Consider the following 17,447-nt stretch of genomic DNA (forward strand, 5'->3'; position numbering starts at 1 on the left):
CTGGGATTACACAATGTTCAACATCTACCTGAGATTATGTTCCTTCCATCTTTTACTTGAGATTAAGTTATCTCCAATATTTAAATGAGATTTAGAATCCACAACTTTTACTCGAGTTTAATTATTCTTCAATTTTTACGTGAGATAAAATAATTTTCAAACTTTTACCTGAGATTAAATTTTCTCCATCTTTTACCTGAGATTAAGTAATCTCCTACTTTTACCTGAGATTAAGTAATCTCCAACTTCCTCATCAAGAACTGCTTCCCTGCCTTCCCATTCCCAAACTCCCAGAATTCCATCTCCAATCCCCTACAATGAAACAAGTCATCTATTTTTATTATCAAACTTAGTACTCTTGATAATTTTGCCTCCAAAGAAGCACATGTAGATACACTACGAGATGCAATGATTTTCAACATCAGTAAACCCTGCATCAAATAACAAGTCATGATTTGTTAATTGTGGCATAATTACACACACTTTCAATGCAGGTACCTATAAATCAAATCAAGCAGAAAAATCTATAATAAACCTTCTGACAAAAAATACTTACTGGGAGTAGTCTTAATGCTTATATATTTACTATTAAAAATGTACACAAGGAAAAATATCTTTATATATTTTTGTTTAAATGATTTCAGAGACTGAACACTGTTGCTTTTGTAAAAAGCAAAATTTTAACACTGTTTACTCATTACCATAGTAATGAAGCTGTCATCTAAACACAGTAAGTCAGTTACTGAGGAATGGACCTGACTAATGTTGGTCGAGATCAGTTTCTCTTTCAGCACGGTACGAATCCCATCTGAAAAAGTCATAGATACATGTACATACTTGTATGATACTAAAGCTTATAAATACATGCCTTTAATGAACAACAAGCTTAAAGATATATACAATATTACAGATGCTTGTAGATATATACATGTAATACTGAGGCTGTAAACTACATTGTATTCATTAGCAACAAATGATTGGATTCAAAACATGAATACAAAAGAAATAATAATCAAACCCGTAAATCTATGCAACATTCCAAAGATTTGATAATCAAACCAGACTTGCTTTATTTTATTAAAATTACATGTTATCTTCTACTTCTGCCCACTTAACCATAGATAGACATGTAAATATACTGATAAAGGACCTTACCCCCTCCAGCCAAAAATGTTTCCTTGTTAAAACTCTTCAAGATCTTCAGTTCTCCACTGACTGCCAGCACAAATAAATTGTACAAACCTGAAAAAGCAATAGGCAACTTAACATAAAGTACATACATGTAATGAAGTTTATGTCTTCAGTAGAATTTCACGACTTGCAGCTATATGTACATGTTGCCAAAGCATTTCAAACTGATATTTTATAAATACTTGCTTAGAAACTCCTTACAGCTGAAAATTGTCAAAATTATTATTTTCAGACATGTTTGAGTGTCCTACTTTCCTGCACATTCACATAAAAAAATTTATCCTTCACATATCAATGAAATCAGAAATCTGTGCAGTATTAATAAAAGATATTGTAACGTTAATCAGGAAAAGTCACAACAGAAATGTAAGAAAGCAAAACCAACACACAAGTGCTGTCAGGTTGTGTTCAGTGATGTGTGCAATGTTAGCAAATCAAACACACCTGGTAAAATGTAAACATAAAAAATAACAGAGCTTGAGCCCATGTTTACGAACACAGGTGCTTCATTCAATATTAAGAAATTTAATCTCAATTCAAATCATTAAACTGAAGTAAAATACATGTATTTTTAAAATGGAGAAACAAAAAAGAAATGTAATTATGTCTATGTCCATTTAAAAACAACATACTCTAATTCTAAAAAATACAGATCTCACAAATTGTTCCTATGAATCAGAAACAACATCTTACAGTTATGGGGAGACACAGATTTGAAATTGTAAATCACAAGAGGATTGAAATTTTTAACATTATTTCACATAAATGTACGCTAAAGACAAATACCACATTACCTTCTTCTGCATCAAAACATTTGATCCGACTAAATGTTTTCCCCACTTTGTTAGGTGGTGTAACAATCTACAAGGACATGCAAGGATAAGACTTTTTAGTTTTAGAGAGGAAAAAAATCTTTCCAGTATTCCAAATCTGCATTTTTACTTTATCTAAATTATAGCAAAATGGTTTAATTACACACATTCCAAACCATTTTTCATACATTTTTTAAATTATAGCAAGGATTCAAAACATTTGAATGTTTAAATTTTTTCCTTGAAAAATTTTCTTTGGCTTTTTAAAGCATGTTTCAAATGATCTCTGACTGTTTAAATGACGCAAAAATAAATAATTCATATACATTTGCACTTTGGTATCTCAAACAATGATATCTCGAATACCATGGATATATCAAAAAGACTTGGAAGTCCTAACTACTAATTCTTTAAGCTTTCTACCCTTGATATCTTGAATTAGTGATGGGAAATTGGAAAAAAATCATAATCGATTATCGGTAATAATCGGCTGCACATAATCGATTAAAAATCGATTATAATCGAATTTTTGAGTTAAATGAAATAAATATCAAAAATTAAAACTTATTCAGATTTTAGTTCAAATTTTCACCAAAAAATTCATTTAATTAATTATATTCATAAATGTTTATAAATTTTTCTTTTAATAAAGTGAAAAGTAGGATTTATTTACTTAAAATATATATATATATATATATATATATATATACAGGTAACTCTCGAAACCTCGAAGTCCGCGGGACCGAGGGAAAACTTCGAGAAATCAAGAGTTCGAGTTTTCAAGAGTCCGGAATTTTCCGGGTTTGTTGACAGGTTTTAAAATTAGTCTTACCGGATGTAATGATTTTCATGCAGTGCTAACCTTTTACACGTGGTTTTTATAAAACAACGATATATTTTCGTAATTCAGATGAATATTTCATTAAACTGAGTAAAGCAAAAATGTATATCGTCATATCATGTATATTTATTTATTCTTTGTAATACGGACATCATACTACGCATTCGTTACATGAAAACGACATTCTACAGCGTCGTACATAGCATTGACTATTCCAAACATGATCACTGAACGATGTTCTGTAAGTATTTGTCCAATAATAGTCGTCATATTGACATTGAGGCTGTTTCTGTTTTTTTTCATATTTCGTTTAACTTTGACACTGACTCGAAATAAAAATTAAATTAGTGTTTTGTCTTTTAATAAATTACTACTTTTCAATGACACCGCGTCTCTAAATTATCGTAAGACAGTCGATGATAATTATTTTAATAGCATATAGGCAAAATATGATTCATTATAAATCAATTATCACCTTGCAGCATAAGTGTCACCTGAATAAACATCCTGTTCCTCAAGACCCGCGTCTTCTGCCTGGGGCCATTTAAATGTCCAGGTAAAGGTGCTAATTATATAATCTTGTATACACATAGCCACTTCGAGGTATCGAGGGTAAATTCTGATAGAATATGCATAGCGGGACTGCATTTTGACTTCGAGGGATCAAGGGTTTCGAGAGATCAAGAGTTCGAGAAATCAAGAGTAAATTTGCTTAGTTATATAGTGGAAAAATTCGGGACCGGAGACTCACTTCGAGCGATCAAGAACTTCGAGAGATCGAAGTTCGAGCCATCAAGAGTTACCTGTATATTGAATGTGAATTTGCTTTAAAAAAAATCTCATTAAAAATATTGAATGGAAATATTACTGTTATTAGTCCCACCTTGCATTACATGTATTTATTTCTTGGAATTACAAGTTTAAAAAGTAGTTATCCAGAATGTGGACTTGTATTCCATATTATAATAACGTTTACAGATTGTCTGTACTATTATATTTTCCTGTGTATAGTAAAATCTCTTAATATTGTCCATTTTCTGTTATTAGTCTGACCCTATATTCAATCATGGCGGTAAATATCAACATGGCATGGATACCTTCGATATTTTAAACATTCAGCACTACTTTAAAACTCTTTGCACATGGATTTGGTGATAAAATTAAAGTATTACAAAATTATTTTTTGTCAGCGATGTCGGCGACATTTATTTTGTAATCGATTAGTAGCATCGAAGAGCTCCTAACGACCGACAATCGATCGTCGGCGACAATCGGTCCATCACTATCTTGAATCATCGGATAATTCAAAGTTTTTTCTTGGTCCCAATGATTTCCAGATACATGTAACAAGGTTTGATCGTTTATCATATTTATAATGAAATAAGACCTGGAGCCTTGTTTAGGTAAATCTACACAATGATGCTTTTCATATACTGTAAACCAACTTATATTCGCGTGCGAGAAATTTTCGCAAGGTTCGCGAGAGCCTCGTCATCGCGAATATTTCTTGCCGCCAACCGGTCTTTAAAGTCTCTTTTTCTATTAACAACAGATCAAAAAAAGACTTGATCGCGTAAATAAATCGTCGCGAACTAGTTTACCCTCTGTAAATCGCGAAATAAAGTCGTCGCGAATAAAAGTTGGTTTACAGTAACAGTTCATATATGTACTTTTAATACCTGATGTCAAGGATACTGGTTGGTCAAATTGACTTTATCTAATTTGTCATTAAACATGCAAGCAAGATGGAAAGAGTTTGTACATACATGAGAGAAGATCATTTTACAGGCCTCGGTGTCCAGAATATGAAGCCTCCCTGAAGAATCCCCCAGAATCATAAGCTCCCCATCTTCACTCAGGGCCATTTCTTCTATAACAGCATCTATGTGTACATCACATTAGATTTGTAATTAAAGTTAAGTCTTGTAATATTAATACAGTGGTTCCCGTTTTATCGAATAGTCAAGTTGTCAGTCTAGTTTTATCCGAATTGCTGAATATTAGAATAGCCGATTGCTCCATACCGAGTCCAAAGATAACTGTATAGAGCTACATGTATTGATAATACATCGTAGCAAATTTCAAACTTGCACTTTCGTTTTCTTTTGACATGTTTACTTAATGACTTTACTAAAAATAATTTATTTCACTTACTTATGAATTTAATATGAAATTTTTTTTCAAATAAATTGATGTATAGAATATATTCTTCGATAGTTATTGTCATCTTTCTTTAGCACATGTTTACATTCCTTCTTCGATGGTCGCCATTTTGGAAACGGAAGTAAACTAAATGCTTGACTAATAACCATAAACTATTTTTCCCTGGATAGATTGTAAATTAAAAATAAACAAAAATATTAAATATACGTAATTGTTTCGTTTTTATTTGTTTCTTTAATACGGTTACGTATTTTATACTGTGTGTGAGTTTACCAGTCTCGTACTTGTCTGCTGAAGAGAGATTTTGAGAGCCATGTGGAGAAAGATGGTATGAATTATGAGACGTATATTTATAGAACAGGCCATTTGTGATTTTCACCATAAATTTTGCACTGAAAAGTGAATAAATATTAAGCCAATTGACCAAGTTAAACGATTGAATAGGCTTATTTCATTATCCAAGCAAATTGTCATACACAAGCTAATCAGTTCAATAATTAAAATTTCACGCCGAAAAAATTGCAAATAATTGTCATAATTAACAAGTGCATCATTGAACCCAAGCTGATCACCACAACTGTAATCAAAACATATCTATTTACTATGCCCACTATTGACACAGGTAAGGTGCCTGTGTGCGTCCAGCCATAACTTATCCCCTCATTGTCGTACTCAAGCCAGTCAAGGTAATTGGTGTCAAACTGTGTAAACAAAGGCTTCACATATGAAGTTGGAGGTGTGAACAAGGTGCTGATTATCAATAAACACTATGATAGTCCAAATTTTTGTATCGGATAAAATGAAATTCCAATATTTTCTCATCAGAATATCAGGTGAAATTATTAATAAATATATAAGAAATGGTTTTGTGCTCTGATATTATATTGAAATAGCCGAAATATTCGTTTAACCGCTATCCGATAAAATGGAAGCCACTGTATAATAATAATAATAAAAAAAATAGCACTTTATAAGAAAATTTCAAGTGTGGAAAAGGGATCTTTAAAAAAATTGTGAATATTTATTGGGAGATGTATTGTGATACATAAATCTCTGACAGATTAAAGAATTTTTTTTATATTCTTAGAAAATTTGATTTTGTTTGTGCCTATGATTTTGAACTGTTAACAATCTTTCCACTCTGGTTCCTTTCCTTTACATAACATGGATACTTTCCTAATCAACATTTGGTCATAACATTTTGACAAGATATAGTCATTCTTTTTTAATATTTCTGAGCAAAGAATAATATAAATGTAGGTGGTGACTTTCAAAGTCAAAATGGAGAACTAATGGGCAGTGCCGTGAGGAAATTATTTGTTTTTGCTGTCTGAAACCCTGAATTACCTTGACTGCATATTGAAGATTAAGTATAGTAGCAGTATCACAAACAATTTATACTGACAGGTAATCTTAACTCACCGTAAGCCAGAGTGGTGGTGTGTTGACAATCAGTGAACACAGAGACATGTCTATCTACAGACAGGCAAGCTAATTCTCCTCTTACTGAACTCACAATATGAGGAACTTCTGTTTCCTACAAATATACAAAATATTATACCTGAAAGTGAATCCAACAAATGATGTAAATGACTGGATTCTTGTTGACAAGAGTGTAAAATATCTGTAGTTCTGAGATTGACCATTCAAATTTAAGTACAACATAAGTAATATCAATACAGAATATGACATTCTACCATCAGAAATTATAACTAATTAACTATCTGGTGAGTCTAACAAACAAACTCAATGGAAAGTTTTTCTTTACATATCTTCACTTGCCTTGTGACATGGGATATAAGCAAAGTATTGATCATCTAAGATTTGTAAAAGACCTCTAAAAATTTTAGTAGAATTGACAGACCTGCTTTCTACTTTCAGGGGCTAGGCACATACTTTTTTACCACAACTACCAATAAAAACATGCATTTCTATTTTTAGAGTGGTCAAAAAGTAAGGAGACAAAATAAATTGTGTCGAGCTCCTCTGTTCTACACTAAAAGTTAAACTAGACATCACTTCTGCATGTCAAACCTTTTCATGTGATGATATTGTAGCCAGGGTATCAATCTGGTACAGTGCTGACCCTGACTCCTCCCGCGGCCCAAAGTTGACCGTTTCTTCTCCCCCAAAATCTGAACTGACAATATCCCATGGCATTTTTCCTGAAGAGTTACAGGTGGTAAAATAAATGATGACATGAATAAAGACTTATGTACTAACATTTACGGGAAAATAAAACATAAGAAATTAACATGAATTTACGGTATCCAAATCCTGTTTTGAGTTTCTATAGGTAATCCTTTCTTCAAAGTCTATGCACATTGCACAAATAAATTTAATCAAGTTATAAACATATATCATGAAAAATTATAGATTGTGAACTACTATAAGTATTAAAATTGACAAATGGATTAAGGAGAAAAATGGGTCTCAAAGTCAGACAACATGCAACATGATGAATAGAATTCAAAACACACAGTATCAACATTTAGCAGACGACTTTATCAATGTAACATAATCTTGATATAGATATACTGGAGGAAAAAATGCTAAATTGTGTATTTTGCAATTATTTTACCATGCTGTACCATATTTTACCTCAAAATAAGGCTTGTCCACAATGTCAAAATACTATGAAAAATTAAAATACACAGACAAAATTCGCGCGCTTTCCAAATTCTTGTTATTTGAATGATTGATCTATTCGTATATTTATATAAAGGTAAAAAAGATACTTTTTTATATATTTGTAAATAACGCATCGAAGAATATAACTAAAATATGAAAATAAAAAACAGCATTTATCAAGGAAGTAGAAAACCCGACTAAATTGTGAGATAAATATAACTCGAATTACATCATGTTCAAGATATCATTTTTTTTTTTCAAAATGTCTGCGCCCTTGTGTTTTGTCCATCACCGTGAAAAATGATGAAAATATCAAAAAGAGCTTACATATAAAAACGATGTCAAAATTAATTCAAATGCCATCAAAGACATGGCTGAAATACAAGCGGTGGGACGTGATCAAACGATATCAATCAGCTGCGTCAACCGTGAATCTTGGAAACAGGTAATAATTCTTAGAGAAAATTCTGGCTGATGATAACGAATGGTATATAAGGCAATAGGCTAAAGCAATTAACGTTAATGTTTGCTGAATTTGTTTTTATAAATTGTGATATTTACGTAAATGAATGAGAAGTGAACTTACACAGAATAATTCATTATCATGCTCATAGGAGATCTCGCACAGTAGAGAGTGCAACAGTTTTGAAGTAAATTAATATAGTGGATTTTACTTTTATAATGTCGCCTACCTTAGTAATATGTTTTACGGTGTGACCGTTGGGGCGAGCGCAGTTGTACCATCAAAAAGCTATAGCAGCTTTGATCCGCCTCTTCAAACGTCAAACCGCACGAGACACAGTCTAAACTGTGACGTCACATGACGTCGGAATTTACGGAGACCGCCGAGCGTCTGGTTGAACGAGACTAAAGATCTTGTGCAATAATAAAAGAAAATACGTTGTAGAGTAGATGTAATTATTTTTTGTTTCTTTTAAGCTCTCTGCAAAAAAAGAAAAGTAAACGTATCTCTCGGTACTGAATTATTATCCTTGGTCTTTTGTATGTTTTGTAAGAATTTCGCATGGAACCCTGGTAGCGAAGGAATTCTGGGAATGTTGCACCAGAAAATTTGCCTGACGTATATACAGATTTCATTCCGAATTTCCTCTGTTCTTACACGTTAGTCTATTGAGCTCGCTTCGCGAGCAGCGCTTCTCTCTGCGCTCGCTATAAGGTGATGACGGGACTCAACTGACTTGGGAAGCGTGCCGGCACTGGTGGGTGGCTATGAGGTCAGGGTGAAAGGTCATAGGGAATATATTTACATATGCAATTTCACTACAGTATTAAATTTAATCAATGAATAAGTATGTAGTTAAATTTCTAAACTTTGAATCAAATCCATTTTTTAAATAATACTTAGTCCATCAAAAGGCTGAAGGTCAGAAATCTAGGCAGTGATGTGAGTGAAATTATTTCTTGAACAATTGAACATGAATGACAATACAGCAAACAATTTCTTTCTTTTCTATTGTTCAGAACACTTACCATAGAAACAGGGAAACTGGCCAAATTTGCAGATGGTGCAGCAGTTATAAAGGTATTCTATAAATTCTCATTAAATGAGAGTTTTCATTGTTGATCAGACTTTCTGCATTACAGTTTTATTCTTATTTTGTTTCAGCAAGGAGAAACCAGTGTTCTTGTAACAGCAGTGACAAAAACTCTATCCCAGCCATCTTCATTTCTTCCTCTCACTGTAAGTGACTCTCTGCCAGTTATGTCACTATTATAACATACATAAGATTGATTTTTTTTTTTTTTCGATATTGTTACATACTAATGTTTAAAGTTAAGCTAAAATCTTAAAAACAAAACTTAATGCATATAAATCTCTGAAAATTTTCACTCAGTTTTTGCATTCAAGGGGGATGAGAGTTTGCTATTTTGCTATTTTTCTAAATCTTCCATATTTTTTTTCTCTATGAAATATAAGGTGAGGATTAATTCTGCTTACATGTCATGTACATGTATAATGTTTACAGCATGTACATTACAGTGTAGATATATGAGATGCATTTTGGGTTTCTTGGTAGATGTTACAGCAAATATACTTACAAACAAATGTTAGCTACACATAGATTTTTATACTGAACGTGTATAAATAAATAAAAAAGGAATCGTCAATTTTACTGTTATGCATATGTCATGTTCATCCAATCAACTGCAACCAGATACAGAAAAGTAGTTTTTATGACTTGAATTTTGTCTAGAGAAATAGTTTCAGTTAGAGACTTCAACAGGGTCTTAACTTGCTATATGATGCTTTTACATTGCAGGTTGATTACAGACTGAAAGCAGCAGCAGCAGGGAGGATTCCTATGAACTATTTCCGTCGAGAACGGGGTCCTTCAGAGAGTGAAATCCTCACAAGTCGTGTTATAGGTAGATAAAGACATATGAACATCATAAAAAAGTTGTTGATTAGATTGAAAAAATGAAAGATAAATTTTGGTGTGAAAGGTTCAAAGCACTCATTAACAATTTTAATTTTGCAGATCGATCAATAAGACCTCTTTTTCCAGATGAAAGCAGCAGGGAAATTCAGGTGCATATTGTTTATAATTTGAAATTTTTTTAAGTATATGTTTTTTGATTGATAAACATGATAAAGAATAATTTCTGGATATTATTTTTTTTCAGCCTGAATTTTATTTATTTTATGCCTAATGTTCACAATCCCTTTTCTAGGTGTGTTGCAATGTATTAGCAGTTGATGGAGAAAATGATCCCGCAATTCTCAGTATCAATGCAGGTACATGTACATCATTCATATTTTCTTCAATCAAATACAAATTAATGTATATAAATGATGTAAAAGTAAAAAACTATAACATGTTCAACTTACATCTAATTCTTTAAACTGTTAAGGAATATTTCAAATTTTGGGGATGTGAGAATATCTAATTATTTTTATTTTATCGTATATTTCATTTTATTGTATATTTAATTTTTATTATATATTTCTTTTTCTTGTATACAGCATCAGCTGCCATAGCCGTGTCTTCTGTACAGTATCAATGGAATGGTCCTGTAGGTCTGTTGTTGTCCTTTTTATGTATTTATCAACTAATTCTTCTGTATGCTGGAAAATCATGGTGTACATGTATTATATAGGTAGATTGTCAATGCATTTATCTTTTTTGAGGTCAGATTTTTATAATTAATTTAGTATTACTCATCATACTTAAAACAATGCTTGTTAATACCTTAGTTTACTGAATAATTTCTCTTATGATTATTTTTAAGGTCAAGGCTATATTGGATTTGTTTTTTAAAGTCCTAGCTAACAGATCAATTTGACTTTTTGTTCTCTTTTTCCCATCTTGTGACATTTAAAATGGGCATGTACATAAAATTCCAGAAGTGTGCCCTATTGTCACTTGGGTAACCACTATACTTTTGTTGTATCTCCAAGGTCAAGGTCATTCAGATTCTTATATTTCAATTTTTTTTTAGGACTTGGTATACATTTATGTCTTCTTTCTTGTAGGAGCTGTCAGGGTTGGATATGTAGATGATAAATTTGTAATAAATCCACTTCGCCATGAGCTGGAGCAGAGTAAAATCAACCTAGTGGTTACATCCAGTAAACAAGGAATAGGTAAACATCCTATAATGACATTCAACAACAAAAAACCTTAGCTAGAGACCTCATATCTAACCCCAGTAAACAGGGAATAGGTAAACACTCATACAGTGACATTTAGCTACAAAAACATTAGATAGGGACCTCATGTCAACATCCAGTAAACAAGGAATAAGTACCGGTAAATACAATGACAAAACCAACAGAAACCTTAGTAAGGGACCTCATATCTAATCCAGTAAACAATAAATAGGTAAACAGTAAACACTCTCAAAATAACAATAAACAATACAAACCTTAGTTAGGGACCTCATATCTAATCCAGTAAACAATAAATAGGTAAACAGTAAACACTCTCAAAATAACAATAAACAACACAAACCTTAGCTAGGGACCTCATATCTAATCCAGTAAACAATAAATAGGTAAACAGTAAACTCTCTCACAATAACAATAAACAACACAAACCTTAGCTAGGGACCTCATATCTAATCCAGTAAACAATAAATAGGTAAACAGTAAACTCTCTCACAATAACAATAAACAACACATACCTTAGTTAGGGACCTCATGTCTAATCTAGTAAACAGTGAATAGGTAAACAGTAAACACTCTCACAATAGCAATAAACAACACAAACCTTAGCTAGGGATGTCGTGTCTACATTAAGTAAAAAAGGAATATGTAAACATATTTATAATGACATTTAGGTACAAAAACATCCAATACTAAAACAATGAATAGGTAAACACTCTTATAATGACACTAAACAATACAGACATTGTCCAGAGGTAGGGGCTTCAAGGTAACAACTGGTAAACAAGGAATGTTTATTTGTTTCTCATCCCTTTCGAGAATTTTTCTCTCATATCGAGATGCCACTATTTGCTGGTGAACTGTATATCATTCTTAAACATTTAAAAGTGTTTTTGGTGTGTTTTTATTAACATTATTGTGGATAGAAAATTTTAAATGATATAAATTTTGATAGTTATGCTGGAGGGAGGAGCCAATGCTGTGGATTACGATTTGTTTAAGGAAGCCATTAAGGTTGGTTACGAAGAGTCTTTTAATATCATCGAAAGTATCGAGGATCTGAGAAAATCAGCTAGTGAAAATAAGTATATACCTAAACGTCTGCCTCCAAGGTTCCAGGATACAGAAATTCAGGATGCTGTGTACAGGTATTATGGTGTACATGACATATATTCATTGCTGTGTTCATGAAGTGGGTCTGGGAAAATTGAAAACATGTCTGTGTTTTTCACCTAATAGTATATTTTAAAAGCAGCTGTTTTTATATTTTTGGGAAGAATTTTACACATTGGAATCCTAAAAACAATTTGGAAAAAATGACCACATTTCTTAGGGGAAACTGACTTTCCTGGGCTGTGCTTTTGAAAGACACTGTTTGAAGGAACTTCTTTTATATTTTAGGTTGTGCAATTCAAAGTTGACTGCAGTGTTTACAGATTATAATCATGATAAGGTATAATAGCATGACATTTTTGTGAAAGCACTCAACCTATGCACAGGAGATGGAAATTTACTTTATTTGAAGACTTTTTTTAATTGGGTCAATTTTAATTGAAATTTATTCATTATCTACGTATCTGTAGACAGGAAACTCCCAAAAGGGAAACTACTTAGAAATTCTGAAAATAATGATGTTATTAGATATTGATCCATAGGAAGTATGCCCAGTCATATTGTTTTTTATTTGGTCAAATTTGATTTATTCAAAAACATTTGTTAAAAAGTACTATTACCCTACTCGTGCATAAACCATGCCCTCCAGGTAACATTATCTTTCAATGGTTGAAAATTCATGACGGCAGGTAATCGTATAAAAATTGTGAACTGTGCAGAATGTTTGTGCATATGGTTCACATTGATTGATTGATTGATTGATTGTATATTGTTTAACATCCCTCTCGAGAATTTTCACTCATATGGAGATGCCACCACTTGCCGGTGGAGAGCTGCAAATTTTGTCCTATACTTGGCACTTACGGTCATTGAACAGTGAGGGATCTTTTTCGTGCCACCTACTGCAACACGGGACCTCGGTTTATACCGTCTCATCTGAAGGACCGGTCTCCACGTCCCACAGTGGGATTCAAACCTGCGACGTAAGGATCAACTCCTTACTTCGCGACTCTAGAGCAGACGCTCTAACCACTGCGCCACGCGGGTGGTTCACATTGATGTTTTCCTTTAAATGCATTAAAATACATTCAGTATAAAAAAAATATATTGCATGTTTTTAAGGGTAGTATGAAATTGTTATCCCATGAAAACCTTGGTCAACAATGGTTTTTGCAGGATGACAATGTCACGTTACCCTAAAAATATGCAATATTTTTATAGTTATACACATATTTGATTGAGCAATGATAAAAACCTTAGTGGTCTGGAATATCTGGAAAGTTTAAAGGTCCTAAAAAATGTGATTCAAAACTAAAAGTATATTTACAACAACAGAAAAACATTTTTACTTAGATCAGTTTTACATTTGAATTGTACACATTTATTTTTTCAGTTTTCAAGAGATTCAGCTGTGAAGCTTATTGTCAGTGGTGTGATGAATGAATTAAAAGGTGGGTCAGATAGTGTACAGAATTATCCTTCGTCCTCTTACGTACATTCATAGCTAAATATGCAGTGTCCAGCGCATGCGCAGATACTGACCTCTAATTCACAGAAACAATGAAAGTTTTCCCGCCACTACCCATCATAGTTAATTCAGTGCTCGCGTAGTATAGACCACCAACTTACGTAATTCAGTGTGTATGTGTTTTGTTTCACAGATTCGTTTATTTTAACCGTTTTTTCTTGTGGAAGTTATGGATAACTCTGTTAAGGAACAATTTATTATAATCGAACAAGTAAAGGAAGTTGAACAGGACACCTTATGAAATTCCAGCGTCTCTTACCAGCATCAGAAGATGGCGGGGCACGCTGACCAAGCTATCACCAACTCTAATCTCCGCATTGCGGATCAAGAGTTTGAACACCAAACGAGTGTTTCTCAGGCTTCTACGCCTCTTTTAAGTGGAATTTCCACCTATTCTGTGGCATTGCCACCTAATGCAACTGACAGCGCCTCGTCTATGACTTCGGAGGCAGGGTGTAACATGATCCGCCCGCCATTAATACCAACGCATTTGGCGCAAGGATCACCAGTCCGATGGCTGAGACACTCGGCTCCATGTAGCAATGTCTACGCTACACCAGTATCCAGTCTTGAAATAGCTTCGGATATTTCACCTCGTTCAGTGAAGGTTTCGGCAGCCCTCCCTGTTCAGGGGAAAGCGTATCCGGAATCCAGACTGACTGGATCGACTTTTACGTTGACTTCCGCTAGAGCTGACATGGCTGCGCCCATGGTGTTCAACAGCGAAACTGTTTCGTCTCTTCACAATGCTCTTGGTTTGAATGACATTGTGAATTCAATAAACAAATTATCATCTTTAGTGGAAACAACCATGAAACGTAAAAAAGTGGAGAAGGAATCCTCCAGAAAACGTGTAAAACGAAACGAGAATGAAGATATGGAACATGATAATGAAACCTCTGATGAAGATAACAGTGAGGAAGATAGTTCTTCAGATGATTATGAGGATGAAACAAGGTTTGGCCACGCCTTTACCAAAGGTAAAACATCCGCAAATGTAAATAGTTCTTTAGTTTCAATGCTAAATAAGGCTTGCACATCCCAAGCTGATGTAACATTTATCAAAGATATCAGAGATAAATATGATAGACCAAGCAACATTCCACATCTTATAGTGCCCACAATAAATGCAACCATCTACAGGAAAATGTCCCGATTCCAAAAAGACACTGATCAAGGGCTACAAAAGACACAGGGAAATTTGTTTGGAGGCATTTATGCCACAGCGTTGTTATCCGAGAAGTTACACCAGCTTAGGAAGGACAATCCTGATGATGAGTTACTTACCGATCTACATACTATATCCGAAGATGCACTTTTTCTCCTCTCACATTCCTCATTCCAACTTTCTGTAGCCAGGAGAGATTCCCTTAAACATTTATTTGCTGGAGATTATAAAGACTTATGCAAGAAGACGCAAAAGGTCACAGATGAGTTGTTTGGTTCGGAACTCACCAAGGTCTGCAAAGACATATCAGAGGCATCAAGAGCCACTACCAAAATGCTAAAATCATCTGCATCTAGCAGGAATTATCGTTCAAATTCCTTTCGAGAAAACAATTCCTTTCGATCCAACAGAAAACAGTCAGTCAGCAACAAAACATATTCAAAAAACTACCAAGGATACAAATGGAATTCAAATTCTGGAAATCAACAAACAACACCACTGCTGGGAAGAACCACAAATCTCAGTAATTGCAGGCCAGCTTCGAAACCATGTAACTTTTTGGACTTCACTGACTACAGACATGAACATTCTCAATATTATTCAAGGATACCGAATAGAATTTATGATGAATCCCTATCAGCACAAACCCAGGATTACTCCAACTCCGAAAAACATGGAAAAAGCACAAATTATTCAGGACGAAATCAATTCTTTATTGCAAAAACAAGCAATTTTACCAGTTCAGCATCACCGAAAACAATTTATCTCAACAATATTTTTAGTCCCCAAGAAGACTGGCGGAATGCATCCAATAATCAATTTAAAACCACTGAACAGATTCATAGAGACAATACATTTCAAGATGGAAACTTTGCAGACAGCCCTGAATCTAATACAGGAAGGAGATTTCTTGATCAGTGTGGATCTGAAGGATGCTTACTTCAGTATACCGATTTACCATCTACATCGGAAATATCTGAGATTCATTTGGGAAAATCAGACATACGAGTTCCAGTGTCTTCCATTTGGTCTGAAATCAGCTCCTCGGATTTTAACAAAGTGTACCAAACCTCTAATGTCCTTCCTCAGAACTCAAGGTCATCGTGGAGTAATTTACATAGACGACTCTCTGTGGCTAGCACAGACAATGTTTCAAGCACAAGAGATGTGTACCAAAGTCCTCAAAGTCTTCCAGCAAGCTGGATTCGTAATAAATCAAAAGAAATCTATTCTGATTCCAGCTCAAAAAATTCTGTTCCTAGGTTATTTTATAGACACTGTGAAAATGAAAGTTTTTCTACCCTCAGAAAAAATCAAACTAATTTTGGTCGAAATTCAAAACCTATTGTCTATGGTCAATCCCAAAATTCAAACTGTAGCTCATGTGATCGGATTAATTGTATCTGCATTCCCAGCCATTTGATCGGATTAATTGTATCTGCATTCCCAGCCATTTACCAAGGCCCCCTCCATCATCGTTCTTTGGAAAAAGACAAAACATCAGCTTTATTCCAGAATCAATCGTACCAAGCAGCAATGACACTCTCTCCAAATGCTCGACAGGAACTTCACTGGTGGATCCACAATTTGGAAACGTGCAATGGGAAGCCAATTCGTTTCCAAGATCCAGACATAGTTATAACGACAGATGCATCGAAAAAAGGTTGGGGGGGAGTGATGAACAACCAGAAGGTATCAGGCAGATGGACTCAGGAGGAAACTTTTCTACACATAAATGTGTTAGAACTAAGAGCGGTACAATTTGCCCTACTTACTTTAGTTCCAGAGCTATTGAACCAGAACATAAAGTTACAGATCGACAACAGATCAGCAGTAGCATACATAAACCACATGGGGGGAACTCATTCAGAAACCATGAATTCTATTGCAAAGGAAATTTGGGAATGGGCAATTCAAAGAAATATTCATTTGACAGCAGTACATATTCCAAGAATAGAAAATGTAAAAGCAGATTTTCTGAGCAGACACTTCTTAGATCAAATGGAATGGCAGTTGAATCAACAAATGTTTCACAGAATTGTACAGAACCTATTTCAGCCTCAGGTCGACCTATTTGCCAGTCGACTGAATTATCAGCTCCCGCAGTATGTATCATGGCAACCAGATCCAATGGCATGGAAGACAGACGCATTCTCAATTCCATGGAAGAATCTCAAAGCGAATGCTTTCCCCCCATTCAACTTGATATCACAAGTCCTTCAGAAAGTGAGACGAGACGATCCTCTCATGATCTTAGTAACACCATTTTGGACAACACAACCGTGGTATCCCCAAGTTCTCCAGTTATCTTGCAAAAATCCAATTCTACTACCAAGAAAAGACAAAATGTTAATCCTACCTTACGACAAAAA

General features: G+C 34.0%; 3 protein-coding genes across 4 annotated transcripts in view; 2 read left to right on the forward strand and 1 right to left on the reverse strand.

Moving 5' to 3' along the window:
- LOC133175031 (kinetochore-associated protein 1-like) overlaps positions 1-7,167 on the reverse strand; it is a 57,068-nt gene extending 49,901 nt beyond the window's left edge. The window contains 7 exon segments of the mRNA XM_061310124.1: positions 225-312; positions 702-808; positions 1,156-1,242; positions 1,986-2,052; positions 4,611-4,726; positions 6,430-6,544; positions 7,042-7,167. Coding sequence (XP_061166108.1) covers positions 225-312; positions 702-808; positions 1,156-1,242; positions 1,986-2,052; positions 4,611-4,726; positions 6,430-6,544; positions 7,042-7,167 — 706 coding nt within the window.
- LOC133174849 (tripartite motif-containing protein 2-like) overlaps positions 1-17,447 on the forward strand; it is a 231,287-nt gene that overhangs the window by 125,274 nt on the left and 88,566 nt on the right. The window lies entirely within an intron of this gene.
- Positions 7,937-17,447, forward strand: part of LOC133174916 (polyribonucleotide nucleotidyltransferase 1, mitochondrial-like) — a 50,002-nt gene continuing 40,491 nt past the window's right edge. For both annotated transcript variants that reach the window (XM_061310011.1, XM_061310019.1), the window contains exons 1-11: positions 7,937-8,083; positions 9,121-9,181; positions 9,266-9,340; positions 9,921-10,026; positions 10,140-10,189; positions 10,333-10,396; positions 10,625-10,678; positions 11,135-11,245; positions 12,222-12,414; positions 12,668-12,719; positions 13,773-13,830. In XM_061310011.1, the coding sequence (XP_061165995.1) occupies positions 7,977-8,083; positions 9,121-9,181; positions 9,266-9,340; positions 9,921-10,026; positions 10,140-10,189; positions 10,333-10,396; positions 10,625-10,678; positions 11,135-11,245; positions 12,222-12,414; positions 12,668-12,719; positions 13,773-13,830 (931 nt within the window). In that variant the 5' untranslated portion in view covers positions 7,937-7,976. The remainder of the gene's footprint in view (positions 8,084-9,120; positions 9,182-9,265; positions 9,341-9,920; positions 10,027-10,139; positions 10,190-10,332; positions 10,397-10,624; positions 10,679-11,134; positions 11,246-12,221; positions 12,415-12,667; positions 12,720-13,772; positions 13,831-17,447) is intronic.

This window comes from Saccostrea echinata, unplaced genomic scaffold, assembly GCF_033153115.1.
Source record: "Saccostrea echinata isolate AGI-Se365-2 ecotype Australia unplaced genomic scaffold, CSIRO_AGI_Sech_v1 ptg000002l, whole genome shotgun sequence".
NCBI classification, from domain to species: Eukaryota; Metazoa; Mollusca; class Bivalvia; order Ostreida; family Ostreidae; genus Saccostrea; species Saccostrea echinata.